Consider the following 12,714-nt stretch of genomic DNA (forward strand, 5'->3'; position numbering starts at 1 on the left):
ACCAGATTCTTCGGTCACTGAGTTAGACCCCAAACTACTAAAGAATGCGTTGACTGCCAAGGTCTTAGCACTACATGTCTTGCGGTCTTGTCACCTGTATAATGACCATAAATTTTGAATAAAAAGTTCGTTTAAACTGTTCGTTTTTTTGTTCATTCGGTAGTCTGTCTTGTTGTGTTTGGTTGAACGTCCAAATAGAACTGATTGTTTTTTTTTTGTTGCTTTCCGTGACTGTAATTGCCGTAAAAATGTTTCCGGATTGCTTGCGACCAATTTGAAGAAACTAATCCGAATCTTATTTGTTGCGGAAATTTACGTGTTTGAGACAAATAAAAGTCGAAGACAATTATGTTGAAAGTGACTTCTACTATTTTGGGTCATTAATTATTATTCTCATAGTTATTTTTTTAACTTAACATAGTTTTTTTTAAATCTACCTATCTAAACGGTGTAACACGACATATCCAAGTGATACAAATTGATGAATTACAATTACGATGAAAGATATTACGACAAAAAATAAAATAATACACTTGGTTAGTGAGAGTTATATGTTATGTGGAATATTATTTTTTTATTTTTGATTATTCTCGGGTATCTCTGGCTAGTCTTTCGGGTACGTGCACACCTGTATATGTAGAAATAAGAATGCCCTGGGTGATTTTGTTTTTTTAGACAAATTTACAGTTTTATTCCGAGATTGATGAAATTTTGCACACTTGACCTCCAAAACAAGAAGAAGGATTGTCTATATTACATTTCAAAAAACCACCCCATTCACTCTTCCCGACCCCTTTGAGCAGAATTTTTATACTTGATGAAAATTACTGTCTTCGTCTGATTTCGGAAAACTTTACTCAAAGCCCGGGCAACGCCGGGAATTTCAGCTAGTTAGATAATAAAAGTCCCTACCCATATTTTCACCTCGATCCAGATTGGAACATATTTTCAGTATTGCCACGGCGAGAGATAACCGTTCAGAACCGAAAAGTGGTTTGATGTTTCTGCAGCTTTGTTTAGTGACAAAATCTGTTCAGGCAAGTTGTACTTCCCAGCCTTCCTGTCAATCACTTGGATGCCATAGTTCCCCTGGCTGTAAGCGGTACGAACTCTGGAAATGGTGTGCTCTTTTTTTAGTATCGAAAGTCAAATAAATGTGTAATGTAAGCGACAGCTTTATGACCCCCTCATCCGCTGGTTTTCTCCGACCACCTCCCGTAATTCTCGTCAGCATCGCTTTCTCCGGAAGATTTGGTCCACCATCTCCTCTCTTCTCAGCGCCACCGGCGTGCGGCATTCCTCGAGGCCGAACCGCTCCCCCATACCTCATACCCACACCCTTAGCCCGGGCGCGGATGACACCTGGTGTACGGAACCTGTTCCTAGATGTAAATAACGATTTCTTTTCACCTTATTCATAACCCAACCAATTAAATCACTAAACTACGTGTACAACAAGCAGTCCAGCAATTTGTCGCTAGAAATCATCGAAGTTTCGACAAAGTGTCATTCATTGTTGGAGAGTCACGATTGTTATGCTCGTATCGCTGATTTAACTCCGAATGAATTCCGAGGTGTTTTTTTATAAAAACTTTCCAAAAGTAAAATAATTGATTAATTTTTATGGCGTGAGTTTTGTGAAATTTCAGTTCAAGGGCACTGTGCTAAAACGTAGATAAAATTGAAAAACAACCTACAGGTAAAGTTACCTTAAAAACGCAACACAGCCACTAAACAGGGCTTTATTTTATAACGTAAAATATTATTGATCAATGGATAACAGATCTTGCGTGGCGTGAAAAGTAATGGATCAAACTGTAGAGGATAGAATATTTTAAAACCCGAATAAGATTGTATTTTGTGTAGGTAGCTGTTTTTTGATTTTAAATATAGGTACCTAATTAATATCCTTACGGATCTATCCGAAATTCAACTTCTATCTGGAGTGATGAGCTTCGCTCTTTTATGTTCTGAATTTGGTAGTTTATTTCAAGCTTTAAAGCCTGGTAGAACGAAAGCACAATTATAGAACTTATTATCTGGAGTTTATTTTGGTTCCTTCAATCTTTCGATAACTGATGATGTTGCTGACTGTCGCGAATTTGTGTTTTCAGGAATGCACAGTTCGGACAAGTCTTTTACATACGTCAGTGACACAAATTTCCGTGAACAACAATCAATTCAGTTGATTACGGATGGTCTCCACAATTTAGTATGGGTCAATGGGCAGGACGGGATCACTCAGCAACCGATCTTCAGTAATGGTTCCCACGTCGCACCCACATTCACGGATTCAATCACTCCGCATGGTAGGTAGACAAATCTATTGCACATAATGAGTTAGCAGTATGTACTGGGTAGTGTGCACCCAGCAGTTTACCTACCAGTTTCTCTCCAACTATAAATATGTTATTAATCAGGTATGTATTTAGAAACCACGGGTAGACGCGTCGAGCTGTTCGCTTGATCCATTTCATCTGTTGGAAATCGACGCGAAATCCGGTTACTTTGTTCATTTACACCGGCATATGGGTGATGAAAGTACATTCTTCGGTAATCATTCTAATAATAACGCCGCCTAGAAATCGTCAATATTTTCACATTATCCGAACGGGCTGAGACTCGCTTAATATAAGAAGATTAACTTGAACATTATACAAACATTATTATATCGTTTAATATTTTCGGTTTATTGATGCTGATCATGCATGGTCGGCGTTACTATCTCAATTTATAAATAGATAGATTACTAGTTCGTAGATGGCTTGAAAACATAGCTATCATGGAGAGCATTCATTTCTATGTTCCCGATGGTTATCTTCGTCAGCGACAGCATCGACTGTTTGGTGTCCCAGCCTGCAGGGCTAACTTGCCAATGGTCATGTCGGTGTGGAGAGCAATCTTGCTGTTGAACAGGGTCAATTAGGATATCCACATAATTAACATCAATTAAGCTACCTTTAAAAGATAAGCTCTGTTACTACTATAATAGTTGATATCTGCTGTTTGTATTTATGTAATTCTCCTCTTCAAATGTATTTAAAAATGTCAAATTTGTAATTTTTTTTAAATAATAAACTGAATTGAATTAAATTATAATTTCTTTCAGTTTGTTGTCTGTCAAGTTTACACATACATCACGAATTTTGAATTCTTTGTTGTTTTTATATACAATACATGTGTTAAGAAATAATACTTTGAATAGCTACATAATAACTTAAACTTAGTAGTTTAAATGACTCCTGTATTATCTGATTTAGTTCGTACGTTCTATTCCAAGCTGTGGGACCTGATACTTCCGAAGACTGATATTTGAACTAAAAATTGTATCAAAAGAGCCATTTGGTTGTGAAAAGCAAAGTAACCTTCCGCTATTTAAGAGTTGTCGTTTATTGAAGTTTAGATAAGAAAGTCATTATTTTAATTGTTTTAAATTCCATCCAGTAAAGTTCCCTTCATAGTTTATTCTTTTCGAGGATTAAATTAGGGGAGGGTCTTGGAGATCATATCATAACCCAAGTTATGTAAGCCCAGTGAGCTTGCCTTATTTTGATTAACGAGAGAATTACTAAATATAAAGAAGATTCATAATACGAGACGAATCCAATACTGTATATAATATGACAATATGTTAATCTATTAGCTAACCAAGTTTTATAAGAATGTCTGCGTCGCTATATGACATGGTACTTACGCCCAGACAAGAAATATTAACAACGCAATATTGTAAATGGCTTCGGGAATTTTTCATCTAATATCTACGCATTTGGCAACAATTCCGCTGGTGAAAATATTTCCCTTATCACGTCACCGGGGTGCGGCGGGTAGCGAATAGGTACTACGTGCACGGGGAAATAAACCATCTTCACGCTAATGGGACACACGGCTGTTTTTGGTTGGCTTTGAAATATTCTTGGATAGAATCAATGGATTTTCTTAAAATATCATGATCGACCCCTCAATCAATCCTTTAGTATTCCTTGTCGCATCTATGAAACGTCTTCGCTCCTGCAGGTCTTTATTCACATCGTCCAAGGACCTAACTTTCTTCACACTAAATAATATATTTTTACTTGGTAAACACTATTTATATTTGTTATACTTATGCGGATCGGGTTTCACTACAACCGTAGCTTCTTCAGAGCAATACAATACGTAATTAAAATCTACCAGTAACACGTATTCATCATCATCATCATCATCACTTTTGGCTCTACAACCCCTGGTGGGTCTTGGCCTCCTCAAGAGTCTTCCTCCACTCATCTCGGTCCCGCGCCAGCTCTCTCCAGTTTCGAAGCTCCAAGGCAGACAAATCTTTGAGGACGTTGTCGCTCCATCTTAACCTTGGCCTTCCCTGGCTCCTTCTCCCTATCGGTCTTGAGCTCAGCAGGGACTTTGGTTCTTGATGCTCGGTCATTCTCTCCACATGACCTAGCCACCGAAGTCGTCCCAGTTTTATGAACTTTGTGACGTTTAGCTCCTTAAACAGAGTATAGAGCTCATTGTTATAACGTCTGCGCCAAAATCCATTTTCTAGAACCGGTCCGAAGATGCGCCTCAAAATTTTCCTTTCAAAAACATCCAGTGCTCGCTCATTCTTCTTAGTTAGAACCCACGTCTCGGCTGCGTACGCAAGCACTGGTCTAATTAGTGTTTTGTACACTAATACCTTGGTGGTTCTGGAAAGCAGTCTTACCAATATATTAAGCTATTCCAAAAATTGCTTCATTGGGGGAGGTACTAGGAGTAGGTTTGGGAAAATAGTGCTCTTTATCAGTAGGGAACAACCTAAGTATTATACTTTTATTTAGTTTGATTCGGTTGTTGATAACTTTGCTATTAATGTTTTTGGCTTTCCGTAACTCTCGTGCTTCTTGATGTCCAGCCTGATCCCTATTTTATGTAGGTAAACTGAGTCCTGTATTTTGTATTAAATGTGTGGTCTGTTTCAATGAAATGGTTGGCAAATTCGTAGAAACCATTATTATTTAGACATCATAGGTGTTTTTAACGGTGACCGGATAAATCATCACAATGATAATTCATCACATCTTTAAAAAGTTATATAAAGTCATGGAAAGTTATGAAACAAAACTTTTATTAATTAAGTTAAGTAGGTTAGGTTAGGTTAAAAAAATGTTTTTTTCATCGTTTCTAATGACTTTATATCACTTTTTAAAAGTGTGTTGAATTGTCACTGTGTTAAGTTGTCATGGAACCGTTTTTAACACAGATATTAATTATAAAGCGACGTTTTGCCTATATATTTTTTTGCATGTTAAGATAAACATTTGGTATCGCCCATCTCACAAACGTGAAACGCCTGTGTTGATGGCAATTTGCAGGGGTGTTTGATCGATTAGGTTTATGCTATACAGGTTGTCCGGGGGTTGAGTGCGTTAACTTCGGCAGGTGATTCTACATGATGGTATAAGATATTAATTTTCCCGTGCATAAATATTTTTCCATAGAAGAATATTTATTTTCCCATAAAAATAATTAATCTTTTTTCTACCTTAAAACATTAGAATTTCGTAGGAATATTCATTTTTTTTCTTCTAAAATTATGTAGCCCGAAGTTAGCGTACTTTACCACGGACACCCGGTATAAAAAATATTGGAAATTACAAATTTTAAAAAACTTTATTAATTCTTGAAAATAGGTATGTTTTCTTGCCATTGAATGCTCATTTTGCAACAATTTCCAGATTTATCGTCATGAACCGATCAGTCAACTAATGCGAAATCAACACGAATTGTACAGCATCCAAAGTAATAAAAGAAAAAAAAACATGTTTAATAAACTATGTATCAACTCAAATGAATAGTATCTTAAATTTGCAAAAAAATCTCGCCAATTTTCTCAATGTCAATTTTCTTGTGTTTTTACGAGGGCATAATTTCTTTTAGTTTTATAGCATTCTTCCGTCGCTCTTGGTCTGATCTACGACTTCAACAAATGAATGAAGAATAATTCGATTCCAGTGGGTAATTTTGTAAAAGGGAATTAGCCATCAATTCACATTAGCGGCGTGAAAAGCTTCGAGGGAACTAGCCACCAGCTTTATCAAGTCATCAGTTATCCGGTGTTAGTGGTAACGTAGTAAGTAGTAAGGCATTACCGCCAGTTCACGGGCTAGCGAGCGTACTACGGTAACGGCCATTTCACGGTGTGATGAAGGGCCATCACGTATACATTACTTTTAACGAACGTAAATAATCAAAACAGCAAAACTAGGTTTCCGTCTCTTCAACGGGTCATTAGTGCCCTATTTTTATAATGTCTTGTTTTTCTTGTAGATCGTTTTTGTGCTGCTAGGATGTTTTGAATACAGTAGATACCGAGTTCTCATCAAACATTTGAGAGGACATTAAAAAAAAACGTTTGTGTAATGTAGGTACTTGTCTTATAATATAAAGTACCTGCTCTACAGAGTAATTTTAATATTTCGCCAAAAATGAGATGACTACATACGATACATCCATTTTGAAATATCTCTTTGACTTTTGAAGTGTTGAACCGTAATGTAATATTACGATAATTTTTATAGCGCTGTTTTTGTAAACAGTCACCTCAGAAGCGCTCTCTTGAGCCACACTCCACACTTCTTGGTATAGTATTCCCAGAGAGAGATCGTATGGACGTCTTCGACCATCGTCCTCTTCCTTCTCACAGGTGTGACCGGTCAGTGGCTGAATTGGCATCGCGTCCGGATCCCACCCAGCCGTCGTGAGTTCAATTCCTCGGCTGGCTAAGTCCTCCATCACGTTACAAGCAATATTTTCTGCTTACTGAGATGGTAGTAGGAGATTTTCAAAAATATTGTCAGAATATTTGTAATTTATTTCACGCCTATTAAGGCTTTTACATACATATATATATATATAAAAAATATTTACGAAATTATACATGAAAATAGTGCAGGAGACTATTTAAAACAATTGCAGAAAAATAAATATAAAGTCAAAATATCACTGAACTTGATCTACACAGCATGCAGGCACAAAACATAAAAAATCCAAAATATTTTTTTCTGTTTCAGTTGACAAAATTATTATGTGTTAGTCAAATCAAATTAAATACCTTTATTAAAATATTCCACTACTTGATGAAAAAAACTTCAATAGGGTATGCTTATATATTGAAATTGAAGTACTAAATATATCAACAACATCGTAGTATTTGTTTCCTAGCTGTTGAATCCGTCGCATAGGAGTGTGATATTGGGACGTTGATATAGAATTACTACAATAATATGGTAGGTACTGTCTTGTAACCGACCTGCTTGGAGTATGAAAAGAGATTACATATAATAAATCAGGGGTATCAAACATTGAATTAATAATTTTATACAAACAGGTTAAATCGTAAATAATTATGCGATCAAATAATTTTATTAAATTTAATGAACAAAGTACGTTATCGTAATTTAGGTTTTCTCTAGGAATGCCCATTTTAAAATTTACATATCTTAAAAATTTATTTTTAATCCGGAAATCTTTGTATTTCTATTTTAAAAAAACGACGAAGACGGAAGATTCTAGAACAAGGCTGCCCAAAAAAATTGTTGTGGGGAATCACATATGATGTTTTTGGGTGCGCGGAACTTTTTCTCAGCGAAGTTCCGTAACAACCCCCCCCCATGGCTTTCAAATATTTTGTGGGGAGCACTCACTTTGAATTTTTTTTGTGGGGAATTATGTTTTATAAAAATTCTCTAACAACCCCCCCCCCCATGGAAATCAGGTATAGGAACCCCCGTCAGGTATTCAGTGGCCCGCCAGTGATTTAAAATCGTCAATTTGGCCCAACTGTTAAAAAGGTTGGCCAGCCTTGTTCTAGAACGATGACATCGTGTATGACCTCTCACTCTCTGGAATTACTTTATTAGACTTTTAGTGTTATTTCCAAAAATTACTCATTTAAACCGTTGGTGCTCATTTATACAATAATTAAGTACTGTGACACTGCACAAATAAAGTTACTGTAATATCAGTAGATGGCGTTTACCTGTTGAGTATTGTAGAGACCGAGTGTATAATAAATAAGTTGGAACCTCAAGGTCGAGATCGTGATTATTCCGACCGCCAGCTTATGAAGATACCAGAGTCCGTGTTTTATTTAATAAGAGAGTTTACAGTTACCATACACTACTCATCTACCCTGACGATGGACACTGCAAGACGCATCGTTGTTTAAATGGGAAGAAATTACAACCCCAGAAGTCAAATAATATTGTGTAAATATCATCGTCCGTGGGAATTGAAAGTTTCCTCTTTCTGGAACCAAATTGATTAATCTAATTTGAATTCGTTTGCTTTTCCCTAAATCCTGTCTCGGGGCTTTATTGTTATTCTCTGGGCAGAATGAATCGCGCGTAACGCGTAACCTTCCCGCAACTGTTTTTCGCTCTGTCGATCGATCGATTGATTTCGCGAGTGAAAGCGTTGCGGGCTCGTTTACCGTGCAATTACCATTACCACTGAAGAGGTAATCCTATAGTGTGTGTTGCGTATTGGAGTAAGATCAATTTTCGCTTACTTCGGGTGAAATTGATAAAAAATTTCAAATATCTAAATCTTTTTTTGAATGTTTACACCGCATAAACTTAGTGATAAAAAAATATTGATAATTTATTAAGAATCTCTTCAAATTATTCGTAATCCGGTTAACTGGACGGGACTGCAAGCCCTTGACAAAATAATTGATAGTTTTCTCGTTAAACTTTTAGTAAGAAGGAAGGAATGTAGTATCGCGATGTCGGAACACGTGTTCACAAAAATCATAATATTTTCGCATTTCGTCATTTTATATTATCACGGCATGGTGCAGGTGCATGAACACTTGTTCCAATATATTAGGAATGGAATAAAAGTTTAATAGGAAACGGCCCGCAATTCCGTTTTTAATAAATCAGCAATACGCATTTTTCTCCGTGTGGGATAGATTGTGTGGCTGAGGGGAATAGGGCGGGTTAGAAGTTAGAAGAAGAAAGCAGTTCTGGTCGAATGGTACCATTTTTCGTAATTTGAAGATAACAGTTTTCGTTCAAATCGGTATAGATTAATCACACTTCTAGGAATTTTCTATACAGTGAGTATTGCCATTACCGATTACGGAGATAATTCGGCGAAGCGTTCCCGGAGTTACCCGGCTCGTTATATCTCGTTAGGGCATCTGGCGAATCGATTGTTAAATGAGGAGGAAAAATCAGCATTGTTAATAGCTTTCGTTTTCGTTTTTACTGACGCCAAAATCATTGATGGCACTTCTGCGTTTAATTTCAATTTATTATTTTCCGAGTGCGTGATTTTTAAAAGATGCTTTGTTAGAAGTCTGTTATTAATTGATAGGCATTTGAGTTTCTATTTGAATATCGGTGGATTAGGGGTAGATTGGTTCAAATGGGGAGATACCACCTAGTCGTCCTCGTAAATCCCCCATCATTTCGCAAACAAAATTTATCTACTAAAATGATGGTATTAGAAAGAATTCAATTTTTACGTTAACAAGTTTTACGAAAACACTTTCCCTCAGGGCCGCCTGTCTTAACTTTGGGAATGAAGTGGGAATGGTCTTTTTGAGTCCCTGGGAGGGAGGAAACACACGGCCAGCAAAATGTTCAACAGCTATGCTGTGGAACTCAAGAATTAGTCGTAGAGACGACCCGTTTTCATGTGGCAAATGTTAAATGTGCACTTACTAATGGTGTGCTCGCATTTTACGTGTTTCCCGACTACACACCGTTGCCGAAGGGATCAATGGCGCTAGTTCCTCGAGAAATCTTCCATTGAAATAGTACACGTAGAACAAAATATTGTCAGGTGGTTCGTAACCTGGGATTATCTGTCTTTGGATCATGCTTTGTGACGCCAGGAAGGAAACTCACGCTTTAGACGACTCGACCTAGTTCGATTCACCTGTTTGATCCATATCTTCCTCGGGACTTACTTATATTAAATTTTCGTCATCTTCTTACGAAACAAGTAGCTCCTCCTAATCTGTATTCAAGCTGACGTTGAGGAACCAAAGAAAACTAAACACATTGACTCGCGCTGACGCAAGTTACTCAATCGATAACACCGTTAAGTCTTTGTATCAGAACTTGGTATTAAGTAGCCCCATGGATACGTAATCTAACCACCGCAAAAATAGCCTAATGACACCAACAGGCGGATCGTGATGGGGCAATTGAAAACTGAATCACAATTTGAAACTGGAGAAGATTTTAATAGTAATAATAATGTTGAATGTCTTATGAAACTAGATAATGCCACTTTTCATAATGCAACCTCATAAAACTAGAAGCCTAATAATTACTATTCCCGATTATTGTCGATCCGATGAGATAACTTATTGCATTCGTTGGTTACACCATTCTATGCGGTTTTGCAACGTGATCTTAACTCCATGGAATAAATCTCAAGCCGCCAAAACTCTCAAACGGAGAGAGTGGTGACATGAGATTTTAACTTTTCTGTCTGGAATTTCTTTGGTCTTTGCAACTAGTTTCAGCTCGTCACTGCCATCATTATCATAAGCTTTTATATATGAATACCGCATAAGAATCCCGAATGCTCCCAATCGTCTGGTGCCAGTGAGTTTATGGCGTACGCAATTGGGGTATGTTCTTGTTGTGAGGCTGAAGGTAGCGAGGAGAGGAAGGAAATGAAGAAGAGGATGGTGGGGACTTCCTCGCCAACCTGGAAATTCAGATCTGGTCTCCAAACACGGCTAAAGCCATTTCAAGCAACGTTTCAATTTTAAATGGTGTTCTTACACTAGGGTGATACTGAGAGTATCTTCCGCCCTGAAACGTGGCGCAAATACACGATTATTTTTATTTAATCAATTGTGAAACAAGACCAATTTATTAAATAAAATTTACTTGCAGCACACGCTCGGATTTGAACCTAACGGCCTCCGGATTTCTAGTCGACAGCCTTAGCCTTCGACCACGTCATCCGTTTGTACAGATGGAGCTTCGAAATAATGATTTTAACTAAAAGTCTTGAAATCTCTCACAAAGCTGGAAAGATTCTTCACTGAAACGTTTTTTTCAAAGCTCTTATTGTAATCATTTGCTTATGAAAACACGATGCTTGACCCAACTTTTACCGCAATAATATAATTATTTGTGGTATGAAATCACGTTTAGCGATCATATAACATCGATTTACGTCGATTAGATGAAAGGTGACAGGTGTTGAAACCGCTGAATATGTCTGATACTAGAGACACGGGAGAGCGGTGAAGTCCGCTAATCCCGTTACGAGGATAACATTATCCGTTGCGTGAAATTGCGTGACGAATGCGGTTGATAATTAATTATTGTTCAGCACCGCTAATTATTGTGTTAATTGTTTGGAGACAGGTGTTGTCAACCTCTGTCGTGCCTACTAAACCTAGCAACTATTCGCAATTACGTGATTTGACGGAATTCCAATTGATATTTCCTTGTTAGAAATAATTTGTATGGTATTGCAATTAATAAGTCATTACCATCTCATCTCATTTTCTTCTCCTTGACCTATTCGGGACGGGAACCCATCTCTTCGACAAGGCGCCTCCAGGCGTCCCTGACCTACTTCAGAGGCCTCCGTCCATAGGTCAGTTTGTAGGTATAGGTTTGTAGGTTTGTAGGCATCTACGAAGTTTAAAATCTTTAAAAAATGATGCACCAAATTTTTATATAAATATTTATTTAACCGGGTGTATAGAACTCATATTAGTATTTTCCTATTTCTAACGCCATTAACCACTGTGTAATAAATCAATATGATAGATTCCAGCCATCATTATTGACTTGAAATTTTTTCATCCCAATCTTGAGGTTGCTTCTCGGTGTCTGAACACGAGTATGCCTGATGATGCTCCGATTGGTTCCGCTCATTGCAACGATTAATGCCAACATTCGTGTAACTGTATTGCGGTGGGATATCACCATCACCCGACGATGATCACCATAATAAATCATTTCGGTAAATTGTGGGATATTACCCCAACCACGAAACCACAACCTGCCCGCAATATGAACCCGCCATTCATTTTAATAAAATAGGTCAAGTCTTTAGGTCTACCAACCAACCTGCTAAATAACTACTAAAGGTCTACGTATTTTCTATTTCTGTTTAACTAAAATACAATAATGTGTTATATTTAATCGTTTATAACAACGTTATTTAGCTTCTTCCGGGAGAAAATTATGTTATGGGGGAGGGTGGCAACCTTTTTGTAATTATTAGTTTGTATATAATATGTACTTCTAATTGAATGGAAACCCAATGGATGGTTTGTATTTGACATGTTTAATGAGAATTTGTTTTTTTTTTACCTTAAAAGAAAAAAATGGTTCCACTCAGGATTGAACCTTTCTTCCCAGGAACTGGAGTCAACTATACCAACCGCTCCAAATGTCGTGCAGGACTGGCATTTATTTCGTATATTAACTACTGTAATGTCATTTGTCGTGTATGTGTCCGCGTGTGTGTACGTGATTGTCATCAAACCTCTTTTGTGTTCGAGAATGAATGAATGCAAATCTTGGAAGCGGAAATTAACCCACTTTCCGACATCCAATCGAGCTGAAACTCAATGACAATGCATTATATTAACTTTTGATGGCAATCATTACACACTTACGCGGACATATACACATTTCTATGTAATCGGATTACATAACATCAGTTAGTTTGATCGGCGAGGTTGTTAGT

At 37.2% G+C, this 12,714-nt stretch overlaps 1 protein-coding gene across 10 annotated transcripts in view; it reads left to right on the forward strand.

Annotated features, from left to right (window-relative positions):
• ens (MAP7 domain containing protein ensconsin) overlaps positions 1 to 12,714 on the forward strand; it is a 380,882-nt gene that overhangs the window by 193,656 nt on the left and 174,512 nt on the right. For 5 of the 10 annotated variants that reach the window (XM_089640506.1, XM_089640516.1, XM_089640511.1 and 2 more), the window contains exon 2: positions 2,115 to 2,309. The exons of the other annotated variants lie outside the window; for them this stretch is intronic. In XM_089640506.1, coding sequence (XP_089496632.1) covers positions 2,115 to 2,309 — 195 coding nt within the window. The remainder of the gene's footprint in view (positions 1 to 2,114; positions 2,310 to 12,714) is intronic. 10 annotated transcript variants of the gene reach the window in all.

This window comes from Hesperophylax consimilis, chromosome 15 (assembly GCF_061612785.1).
Source record: "Hesperophylax consimilis isolate HC1 chromosome 15, BYU_Hcon_1.0, whole genome shotgun sequence".
Taxonomy (NCBI): domain Eukaryota; kingdom Metazoa; phylum Arthropoda; class Insecta; order Trichoptera; family Limnephilidae; genus Hesperophylax; species Hesperophylax consimilis.